Source organism: Pelodiscus sinensis, chromosome 20, assembly GCF_052426305.1.
Source record: "Pelodiscus sinensis isolate ZL-2025 chromosome 20, ASM5242630v1, whole genome shotgun sequence".
Taxonomy (NCBI): domain Eukaryota; kingdom Metazoa; phylum Chordata; order Testudines; family Trionychidae; genus Pelodiscus; species Pelodiscus sinensis.
The window spans coordinates 29737501-29749539 of record NC_143071.1 but is presented as its reverse complement, the minus strand read 5'-3'; the positions used below and the strand labels follow the sequence as shown (position 1 = coordinate 29749539).

At 54.4% G+C, this 12039-nt stretch overlaps 1 protein-coding gene across 2 annotated transcripts in view; it reads left to right on the top strand.

Moving 5' to 3' along the window:
• DNAH9 (dynein axonemal heavy chain 9) overlaps positions 1-12039 on the top strand; it is a 250404-nt gene that overhangs the window by 106979 nt on the left and 131386 nt on the right. For both annotated transcript variants that reach the window (XM_089771994.1, XM_075903450.2), the window contains 3 exons: positions 3366-3528; positions 6054-6177; positions 9228-9370. In XM_089771994.1, coding sequence (XP_089628120.1) covers positions 3366-3528; positions 6054-6177; positions 9228-9370 — 430 coding nt within the window. The remainder of the gene's footprint in view (positions 1-3365; positions 3529-6053; positions 6178-9227; positions 9371-12039) is intronic.

Sequence of the window (12039 nt, the reverse complement as noted above, 5' to 3'; positions counted from 1 at the left end):
AACCCTAACCCTACCCCTAACCGTACCCATGCTCCTACCCCTAACCGTACCCCTGCCCCTAACCCTACCCCTGTCCCTGTTCCTACCCCTAACCGTACCCCTGCCCCTAACCCTACCCCTGCTCCTACCCCTAACCGTACCCCTGCCCCATACGCTACCCATGCCCCTAACCCTACTCCTGCCCCTAACCCTACCCCTACCCCTGCCCCTGCTCCTACTCCTAACTGTACCCCTGCCCCAATCCTACCCACTAAGAAACTGGCTTCATGCCAACTCTTGCCCTGAGTGGCTGTTCTAATTGTCTCTGTCACAACTAGGCAGCCTCCTAGCTGGGCCCCATCCACTCAACCCTCGATGTTTCCAGCAGGCATCTTACGTGGTAAGCCGGGAGGGTTCCAGGCACCTGGCGGGCGCCCCGTTCTTTTCTGTTTCTCCCCTTATGTCCCTCTTGCCCTCAGCGGGAATTCTTTGTGCTCCGTTCAGACTTTCCTCACTCTGCGTGGAAAAGCACAAGATCCAAAATGGGTTTCAGCATCAGGTGGCCTGGTCACGTGTCCTGGAGGGACCCACCACAGTTCAGGCTCCCAGCAGAAACAGAGCCATTCACAGATCCTTGATTTGATCCCCGGGCGCACCAGTAACAGCCCTCAACAGCACGTTGAGAATTATAAACAGGCCTTCCCAGGCAAGAATGACACATGCACAAGACTATGCTGTGCATATCCAGCAGGTGGTGACCTGTTACGAGACCTTTCGCACAAAACCCCTTTGAGTTATGCATATTCAGATTCAGAACCTAATTTTCATAAAGCAGGGGGGCCCATGGCACCTACATCGCGCTTTCAGGTGACTGAGGGGCAGATTTCAAAGATGTTAGGTGCCTAAAGCTGCAGACACAGTGCCTAACTCCCTTGAGCCCAATGGCTCTTGGGCACCTAACCAGCTTCAGCCCATTTGACAAACTGACTCGGCCCATCCCTGCACCTGTAAGCGCTGAGAAGGTGGCCCTCAGCCGCCTCTGTCTCACTGCAAGCCAATGGAATGTGGGCCCCTACAGTCCGATTTTAATGTTATTGAGGCACCTGAAGTGCAGATAGGCACCTAATGGGGTTGCCCAAAGTTCCTTAAAGACCAGGAAACCAATCCAATTACCATCCTAGAAAAGGACAATAGATAGAATCCTTTGATCTACCGCCCTATTCCTTCCAGCCCTGAGAGCTCGCAAGCCTCTCTTTTCCTGCAGCACAGCGCCTTGGTATGTAATAAAACCGTAATATCGCTCCCTGCTGCGAGCGAGGCTGTTACTCCATGCAGTTATTAAGCAGCAGTTTATCTTCAGCGAAGGCTTGCTTGGAGCAGCAGAGTGTACGTGCATTTGTATTCCACGAATGAGGCAGGCACATGCACTTTGGGCAGCAGAACTTTTCCCGAGGTGTGAAGTAAATGTTTGCTCTGTCGTTTTCTCTCTTGTGCTCCCCGAGAGGAATTGCTGGACCAAATCTGTCTGCAGCCCTCGCCTCAATATGGTAAAAGATGGAGAGTGAGAGCTCTGATTTTTAAAGTTGTTTTCACATTGCTCCTTGCTCTCCTCCTTTACCCCCGGCAGGTGGCCTGACAGACGCGAGCTGATCGTCCTGTTCCAAGATGTAGTTCCCAGCCTTCAGGAGTTAGATAGTTAGTGGCTAGTGTTGTTAGATGTGTGTGCGTGTGTGTGTGTTCCCTTTGTATGTCATCCCAGCTCCTTGCAGGTAGCTGGCGCAGCAGATGTCAAGTGAAGCGCCCAATAACCACAAGCTCCGTTAAGGTATGAAGGCACCTGGCCATGTTTATTGTCAAGGAGGCACAGTCCTAGTATCCCGCAGACTTGACAGGATCACTAAGACGTTTATGCCCTTTGCAATGGGAACAGCTCCGTGAATGGCTGGACTTTCCATTTCCCCCAGGCGTGCCACAGACACTCCCTTTGAGATACCGCTTTGTACACGGACACACAGGCTGTGTTGTTTCTCACCTTGCTGTGTCTGGCTGCCAGCCTTTGCCTTTACCTGCTGGCTGGGTCAAAAGATCTCTACCCATCAGGCTGTCACCCTGCCCTTATCTCTAGGGTGAGTCAGTATGTTCCTGTTATCATAAGAGCGGTCAGACCAAAGGTCCATCCAGACCAGTGTCCTGTCTGCCCACAGTGGTTAATGCCAGATGGCCAGAGGGAGGGATCACAACAGGGAATCCTCACGTGACCTCTCCCCTGTCACCCACCTCCAGACAAACAGAGGCCAGGGTCACCATTCCTACTCATCCTGGCTAATACCCATTGATGGACCTAACCTCCATGAATCTAGCTAGCTCTTTTTTGAACCCTGTTAAAGTTCTAGTCTTCCCCGCATCCTCTGGCAAGGAGTTCCACAGGTTGACTGTGCCCTGTCGTTGGGGGTTATGTTGGTAATGGGATGTTCTGGTGTGCCTTTCTGAAAGGTACCATCCTTGCTCCACTGACTGTCCTGCACCTTCCCTAAGAGCACACCCCTGCCCTGGGCAGAAGGGTTTGGGTTCAGGAGGGAGTCTGGGGAGCAGGCTCTGGGCAGCGCTTACCTTAGGCAGCTCCTGGAAGTGGACCATATGTCCTTGCAGCCCCTAGGCAGAGAAGCAGCCAGATTAACTGCCTGCACCCACAGGCCCTGCCCCAAAGCTCACATTGGCCACGGTTCTCAGCCAATGGGAGCTACAGAGTCGATGCTTAGGGCAGGGGCAGATACAACCCCCCCGGCCATCTTTGCACCTAGCTGGACATGCTGGTCACTTCCAGGAGCCCCGCAGGGCCAGGGCCGGTAGGGAGCCTGCCTTAGCCTTGCTGCGCTGCCAGACTTTTAGAGGCCTAAAACCTCCAGACTGGCTTCAGCAGCTTCTGGGAGATGGAGCTCGGTTCGGGGGACTCCCGGCCCGTCCGGGAGCTTTGGCAGCCCTCGTAACACTCTGTGAGCAGGGCCGGCCTCTACCCCATAATGTGACTTTGCTTCACGTTAGCAAAGCACCGACCACTACTTCACTCTAGGCCTTAGGCCTCAAACCTGCACGTAGCTTCCCTGTGGTGTTCCGGACCAAGCTGCCTCAGCTGACGAGCCCAGCAGTAACGGAGCCGGGAGCCGGGGGAGCTCTGAGTTGCCCCGGAACTGAAAACTGGTTGTTGCATCGGTTACGGCAGATCTCACTCAAAGAGTATTGATTGCAAGCACGCCCCTCAGACTGACGCCGCGGCTGCGCGGCTGCCCCTCGTCTCAGTCTAACGAATTCCGCAATAAAGGATGCGTTGAAACGCTTCGGATGGCAGAAAGCCGCCTTGCCCAAAGACTCCGTCTGCTTCCATTTAGTTGCCGCATCAATCGTATCTTGGAATCGCCCCGAGGAAACGCCCTGTTGGTGGGCGTGGGGGGCAGTGGCAAGCAGAGCCTGACCAGGCTGGCAGCATTCATTAGCTCGCTGGAGGTGTTCCAGATCACACTGAGGAAAGGCTACGGGATCCCTGACCTGAAGGTAGGCGGCTCTGAGCGGTGGGAAGGGAGGGCGAGAAACGTCAACTCCTGCCACGCGGCGCTGGTCTTCCCTGTGCACCGCGGACACCTCCCGTGGAAGTAAAATGCGATTCCAGGCGGGTTGCCAGGGACGGCCATTCGCTCCCAGCTCCATCACTTAGTGCTGGGTGGCTGCTTGGTGCCCGGAAAGGGCCCGAGAGCGTCTGAGCTGAGCGAGTTTGGGCTGAGGGAAACAGAACGATTCGTACCTGGCTTAGGGATGCAGGTGAGCAGAGATGACGCAGTGAAAAGGAAACGCGCTAGATGTGAAAACCAAACCTGCCCATCTCCTGGCACCACCCAGGCCCAGTGGGCTCTCGGGCCTTGGGCGAGTTATTTCCAGTGGAGACGGGAGTGTCGGCACCATGGTGCCAGGCACACGTGAGGCATTCTGCCTGCCCGTGTGTGAGGGAGGCCAGCTCCGGCTGGACTAGGTGCAGGAGGGGCTAGCGGTGACCCGAGGAATGGACACCCGCCCCGGGGAGAAGACTCGCGGCGCCTGGCTAGGTTAGCCTGGCCGAACTGGGGCTGAGCGGGGACACAGCTGCAGGGGGAGGAGTGCCAGGCAGGGAGGGGAGTTGTGTAAGTGAAGCACTGGCGTGAACAGAACAAACGGGTGTAAATTGGCCATCAGTGCGTCTAGGCTCGAAATTGGACAAAGGTTTCGAGCAGGAGAGCAGTGAACTTCCCAGGGAGCAGGGAGGTCAGAACGGTGGAACTGGCTTCAGGGCAGAGCTGCAGGCGTTTCGGGAGGGCAGGGCGTGGTGGGCACACACGGGGCACAAATCCCCAATGACGGGACCAGACACGAGGTGGGGGGCTCAGAGTCCTGCAGAGAATTCTTTGCCAGGGCCCGGCAGGTGTGTCTTGCCCTGGGCTCAAGTTTTAACTGGGTCACATTTGGGGTTGAGAAGGAATTTCCGCTGGGTCAGATTGGCAGAGACCCACGGGGGCGGGGGTTCACCTCCCTCTGCAGCATGGGTCTCTTGCCAGTTTCAACTAGAGTAAATGCTGAGTTTCTGTAACTTGAAGTCTTTAAACCAGGGCGGGGAGCCTCAGGCCCAGGGGCCGGATGTGGCCCCCAGCTTGCATGGATCTGGCCCCCGAGGCTCAGTCCCCAGTCCAGCATTGGGGAGTCCATGCTGGTGCTCCAGGCCAGCCCCCCCCACCCGGCTACCGTGCTATGGGGCTGGAGCACACAGAATCTACTAGGCTGGGTGTGCGAGGGGATAGGGGGAGTCTCTCTCCTCGGTTGGACACCATGTCAGTGATGGTGGGTTGGTTTGTTTGTGTCTCACTTGCTTCTGTTGGCCCCTGGCCCGAGAACGGATCCCTCCCCTGCTTTAAATCACAATTTGAGTAGTTCCGTAACCCAGCCGGACAGTCGGGATCTGTTTCGGGAGGGGGAGGTTCTGCGGTCTGCCATGTGCAGGGGGTCAGGCTAGGTGATCGTGACGGTCCATGCTGGCCCCAGTCTGCGAGTCAGTGACAGGTGCATGTGGCTTTGCAATAGGAACCGAGCTCTTCTCAGGAACGGGGTCAGAAATGCGCGGCAGGCTCCACTGGTGCTTGCACAGGTTGTGCTGGATAGGGAGGGGGGAAGAAAAGAGCACAATTAATGACTTGTACCTACATGCTCCCCGTGTGCCCCCTGCAGGGAGCAGAGATGACGCAGTGAAAAATAAAATAATTCCCAACGTGGCCTTGCGACACGGCCCAGAATTGACGTCCTTACGTGAGACTTCCCCTCGGTTGCCCGTAGTGCTGGGAACACGCCGTGCTGGGCGCGCTCCCTTGAGAAATGAGGCGCTGGATGTGTATTTCTTACTGCTGAAATACAAAGGTGAAAGTACCGGCTAGGGACTGAAAGAGCAGCACATCCAGCCACCAGGATCATCGCCCAAGCGCCTGTCCCCTCACAGAGCTGAGTGACTGGATTCCATACCTTGTGCAAACAACACTTGGGAGGGCAGAGCCCTGTGGGAAAAGTCTCTGCAGTCTGGGATTACCTACACTTCAGACTAATCAGGGATTCTAATGTCCAAGTTTAACTGAAAACTCAACAATGCTCCATCCTCAGCAATAATCAGTAACTTTAGATGCTCTGTCTCCAATCAGGAAGGCTTTATAAAGATCCTTTCCTGCATTAAACGATTCAGAAAATGATGCTGTAGTTTGTGCCTCTATTTTTTGAGGGTCTGTCTTTGCATTTTGTACACACAGAGCATGTTGTCAATGCTTAGCAAGTCATAATAATGGTCATAGCTGCGTCCTTGGAAAGATTCACCCATGAAGGCAGCAACGATACAAAGAACAAGCTTCATGCTGATCTATTCCGACTGTTTTGTTTTCAGTTAATTAGAAGATTTTGAACAAGGCAGCATCCTGCCGGAAATGGCCCCAATGAAAACGCTGTTTGTGGCTGAGACTTTTCAGCAGACAAACAGAAACTCCTTCCTCCTTACTCACTGTCTTTTCAATCCACAGGCAGACTTGGCAAACCAGTATATTAAAGCTGGGGTGAAGAATGCTGGCACTGTATTCCTTATGACTGACGCCCAGGTGGCCGACGAAAGGTTCTTAGTGCTGGTAAATGACTTGTTAGCTTCAGGTATGTATCCGATTGACGTGATCCCCATCTCCTTTCCCAGATCACCATGCATACAGGTGTGTCAGTGTTTGCAGCTGCTCCATAGAAGGGATCGGAGCGTTCACTAAACATGATGGCTGCATCTAGGCTGGCATGATTTTGCAGAAATACTTTTAACAGAAAAGTTTTTCCGTTAAAAGTATTTCCGCAAAAGAGCGTCTAGATTGGCACAGATGCTTTTACGCAAAAAGTGCTTTTCCGCAAAAGCATCCGTGCCCAGTATAGACGCGCTTCTGCGCAAGAAAGCTCCGACGGCCATTTTAGCCATCGGGCTTTCTTGCGCAAAAAATTAAGGTGCCTGTCTACACTTGCAAGAATACTTGTGCAAGAGGGCTTATCCCTGAGCACGAATTCTTACATTAGAACGTCAGTGCTCTTGCACAAATTCAAGCGGCCAGTGTAGACAGCTGGCAAGTTTTTGCGCAAAAGCAATTGCTTTTGCGCAAAATCTTGCCCGTCTAGATGCACCCGATGAATAAGCAAAATACGTGGCAAAGTTTGTAAATGAAACCCAGGGAAAGAAGCAAGCGGTGCTCAGGCCAGCTAGTAGGTGTTGGCCTTCAGACGTCTGTGACCCAGTCCGTGAGTGTGCGCCCAATGTTCGTAGCTCTCGAATTCTACTCCCAAGTGTGAGGTCCCGGCCGGCCGTGTGGGGCAGCGTGCTGGGGGAGTGGGACGTTGGAAGAATGTTTCACAGAAGGAAGGGCAATGTCTGTCCCAAGGAGAGGCCGCTTAGCCCTATTAGTCCAACTAGAGAATTGGACGTTGCTGTTTTGCAGAGCGGGGTGACCTCAGCAAAGCCGTTGGACTGGCAGAGAGTGGATCATTCCAGCCATGTTCCGCTCTCCTTTGTTTTTCCAGACGCCTTTATGTGGCTGGGTTTTGTGTGCGTGGAGAATAGCCGTTCTTCCCGTGAATACCGGGGTTTGTGCGGGTCATACCACTTGCATGTAAACTCCTCCTGGGGAGCTTAGCAGGGTGCAGAAATAACGTGGTGGACTTGGGTGACCACGACTAGTGACTAGTTAAGAACCGACGTGCTAAATCCGTGTTGCATTCATACCAAAGCGAGGAGTTTGTGATCAGCCCCCTGGCTGAAATGTGTTCCCGGAAGGGGGGTTCAGACAGCCCGACAGCAGACGACTAGGTAGGTGCCAGAGACTGGGTGTGGCCAATTCCTAACCAGGAAGAAGGGGTTAATATGCTGGGTACATTTTGTGCCGTGTGTAGCTCCCCCGGCTGCCCTCCTGCGGGGACAGCAGGAGCCTCCCCAGCCCTAATTACCACGCTGGAGGCACCTGTCCGCGGGAGCAGGCCCGCTCCACACCTCAGTACAGTTCTGTTTCCCTTCCAGTCACCAGAGGGCTGCCCTTTGCTCTAATGAGACGGAGACGTGAGCCTTCTGACTCGGGTCGGTGCTCGCTGGCCAGTGAGGAGCTGGGTGGGTGGAGCAGCGGGCTCCTGAGCTCCTCTGGCTCCTTTGCAAGGTCCCATGAGACGAGATTCCCTTCTCCATCCGCCCCAGGCAGGGTGCAGGGGGCTCTCTCGAGGGCGGAGGCGGTGAGTGTACCAGTCTCCCTTCCCCCTTCGCTTTCCCATGGCTGATTCACCTTCCCCCGCTTGAAATATGGGCCGAAAAGTGGGGAGGGAGGGATGCCGCAGCTGCCCAGTGGCAGCACCTGGAAGGAGGAGGGAGGCCTGGTGCTTTCCTGCGTGTTCTCTGCCTCGTCCAAACGGAGCGTTCTTTGTCTTTCCAGTGGCGGGGTGTCTGTCTGCCTGCCTGTCCATCTGTCTGGGGACACATGAAAAATCTGCCTGCAGTGCTGGAGCTGGTTACCGCCGAGGGGGGCTGGGCTGGGCTGGGCGTGAGGGTCAGTCCCGGCTCAGGCAGGCCCCCAGCGCCAGCTCTGGTCACGCGGCCGTGCTAGAAATCGCGGTGGAGCTGCCTGAGCAGAGGGCAGAGCTAGCCGCCCAGGTAAGGGCCGGCTGGGGCGCTAGGGCCCTGCTCAGGTGGCTCGCCCGTGCTGGTGCCTGCAGTGCTCTGTTTCTCTCCCGAGCGCCGGTGAGGCGTGTCTCCAGCTCAGAGTGCACGTGCCCCTCCCCTCTGCGCGTGGCGGAGGGCCTGTGGCTCGTGACGGGAGAAGGCACCGGCCCCGTTTTGGTGGCATTAGGAGGTTTCCCCAGAGTTACCTCATCTGGCAGTGCGGGTGCAAGAGTCCCCCCCCCCCCCGTGTGCTCAGAGCCAGGGAGGCCGTAACCGTAGGTAACTTGTAGCCGCTCAGTGGAAAAGGCTGTGTTCTGATTGGTTGACTTGTCTGCTTGTCTTGTGTGTTTATTTGTTGTAGTTACCTCAGCTCTGAACAAACTGGAGCATCATTTTGCTGGTTTCTGATCAGCAGCTGCCCCCTCAGTTGTTAATATGAAATAAAGCTCAGATCACCTCAGTCCAGACGGGGTCAGAAGGGGATAAATTGGAGCTGATGCGTCAGGGACTGCTCCAGTTCTGTTTGCATGCACAAACTGTTGGCAATTAACTGGCTGTACCGTTAGCTTCTAACCATAGTGATCTGTCGTTTATTTGAATACAGCCGCAGATGGGAGAGAGCTGCAGAACTTGCATTTGTAACAAATGATCATGAAAACTGAAATGATTCGTTTCTGTGTAAGGCGCACTGGGGATTAGATTTCCTGAAATCTAAATAGCAGAAGAAATCCGAGAGCAACGCAGCTGCTGTATCCGGATTCTGAGATTAGAAAGTGCTTTGAACTTCTGCTTGCTTTATGGGTGTGGGAAAGTTTGTATTAATCAATTGGAGGTACATCAGCTGTCCTTGAGCAGCTGTGGCCTCCTCCGGATCATCTATCTGATGAGGGCGGCTCACTTGGATCTGTGCTCTGGAATGCATGAGCCTAGCCTAGAGGTTAGCTCTGCTCCACACACAACTTGTATCATCAAGGCAAAAATTCCAGTTTGCTCTTTCACTTCTAAAAATGTGACCCCCTTTTCCCAGGTGAAATCCCCGATCTTTTCCCTGATGATGAAGTTGAAAACATCATCCGCAGTGTGAGAAACGAAGTCAAAAGCCAAGGACTGGTGGACACCAGGGAAACCTGCTGGAAATTCTTCATAGAGCGCGTTCGACGGCAGCTAAAGGTAAGAGGCGGCCCAGGAGAATTCACGCCCAATTGGGATTCCATGGCCTGTGATATAAGCGAGTCCGGCTGGGTGATCTAATGATCCCGCCGGCCTTAAAGTCCACGAATACCTGAATTGTCTGCCACGCACCAAGCAGGAACAAACCTGAGACTGGCTCCTCCCTGCACCTTTCACACTAACATGAGGATTAGGAATTTCTCCCCAATATTTTTAACATATTGAACTGGCCAGAAGACAGTCAGGGTGTGTCTAGACTAGACTTTTGTCGACAAAACTAGACCTGCGATGACACTGCCGCTGAGTTCTGTCCACAGAACGTCAACAGAACTCGGCAGTTTTGTCGACGGTGGTAAACCTCATTCTACGAGGAATAACGCCTTTTGTGGACAGAGTGCTGTTATTGCATCGACACTGTCCTTTGCGTCTACACTGTCATGTCGACAAAGCGGCTGGCTTTCTCGCCAGAACTGGATGTCGTCTAGACGCTCTTTGTCAACAGTATCTGTCGACAGAAGCCTGTAGTCTAGACATACCCTCAGTGACTGACGTTTCCTTAAATACATTGTTTTACCATATTTCATTAAGCACAATTCCTCATCCCCCACCCTCACCACCCCCAAATGGTGGTTTCCCCACAGACCTCTGCTAAGCTACCACAGACCTTTCCATGGTGAGCTGCTACTTTGGGATGTAGCCCTGGAGCCACATGGCTAAATCCTGGAATGCTGCTTGGAAAATCTAGCCCAAAGGCCCCATCTGACTGTCATGGAAGCTGGTAACTTGAGAACTCAATGTCAGAACTCCTCTCCTTTGATCTGGGCATGGTGAGGTGTAGCACCCAGATTAAAGGAGAGGAGTTTTGACATTCCCCCTCTACCATATTGCTTCTACCTATAGCACAACTTCTCAAATCGGGAAGGCCTATAAAGAAGGCCCCAATCTGATATAGGGGACGGGAAGGGGAGTATGAGGGTCGTTTTGAGATTCTTTGAAGTTTAATGTCCCTAGGTTTCTTGTTTGTCTGGATGTAGGATTGCACAGGTAAATGACATGATAGCAGGAGTCAGGCAAGTTCCTTTACCGTGTGCTGGCCAGCTGGATGTGAGGCCCATACAATAAATCCAGTCATCGCCCAACAGAAATCTTCTTTCGTTTTTTTTAATAATTTGTTTCCCTCCAACTCATTATCACTTGACATCTCAGATGCACCCGGGGTGCTGCTGTCCTGAGAAGCGAGTCTTTTCCCAGTCAGGATGAGCTACCCTGACGAGTAGGGTGGGGACTTTGCCTCGGCGTGCCACATGCCGCCTCATATGCGAGTGGACACGGCTCCGGAGACATCTGAAGAAGACCTGTTGGAAATGCGTCTACGTTGGGTTCTGGCTCATCGTATCCCAGGAAGAGCTGGGCCTAGAAATTGCAACTTTGCTGAAGCTAGCAGGTGATAAATCCGTTGGGAGCTCGGGGGCTCCTAGAACCTGCCGGGCACAGAGATGCCTCAGTGCTGCTGACACGCCGGCTATTTAAACTGTCTGCAGCGTGGAAAACCCAGCGAGAAGACTCGCCAAGGGTGGTCTCTAGAGCGCAGCGGCAGCAGGATGTTGACAGCGAGCACACACCCTGCACACGTTTCTGGCAGAGACTCACTTGGCGTGTGGAAGGGATGTGGAGCACGGACCGTGTCTTTTGCTGTGTGTTGGCACCACGCCCAACACCAGAACCCCCCCGCTTCAGCTGGGGCACAGCCCCTGTACATCACGCTGCTGCCGCCAGCCCCGGGAAGCAGCCGCCGAGCACCAGACAGACAACAGCCAGGCTAGAGCACAACAGCGTCCCTGCCCCGGTGCCCACGTGGCAGAGAGACAGGGCTGAGTATGGGAGCGTGGCCATAGTGTAGCACTGTGTTTGGGGAACTGGGCTCCCAGCTTGTCGATGGCAGCTGCGAGCGTGTGGCTAGATTGTTGGTTCAGGAGCAGGAAGGGATGTCGGGCCCCCGACAGGCGTAGCAGGAAGAGAACCTGAATTAGTCGATTTCACTAAATTTAACCTCCCCCGTCAGGGAGCGTCGCTAACTGCCAGGGCAGTCCTAGCTTGTGTGCATTGGGGCACGTCACTGCATCTCAGAGGCAGCGTCTTTGCCCAGCCGAGGGAGAATGGAAAGTGCCACCGGTCCCCGAGTGCGTCCGTTGTCAAGGGCGTACACGTGTGAGTCTCCTCGCAGAGTCTGCCCAGTGCGATCATTGTGCCTCGTCGACAGGAAACCTGGCCTGGCGCCCTCATCACAGGATCTCGTGGTCGTTGAGCGGTTCACTCAAGGGCTTCTCTGCCAGCCGTCTGCAGAGAGCGGGGGTGGCACCCAGAGGGAACACACACACAGCCAAATATCCATCAGCCTCTCCCCGCAAAGGGCAGCAGGAATCAGTGCTATTGCCCGGGGTCCCTCACTGGCCCGGTGTGCTGTGGGGAAGGGTACCCTCGAGTCCAAGCACAGCTGGGTTTTCCATGTGATTCTTTGAGACCTGGTTCCATCCGCCTTCTTTCTCCTCATTCGCACGCTAGCGAACAGCTCTTCTGCGGTCCCAGTTCAGTGCTGCTAGATTCGTTCCCGCGTTTCATACTGGAGAGCTGCGCTGTGTAATGCCCGGTACTCCGAGTGTCCCGGCACC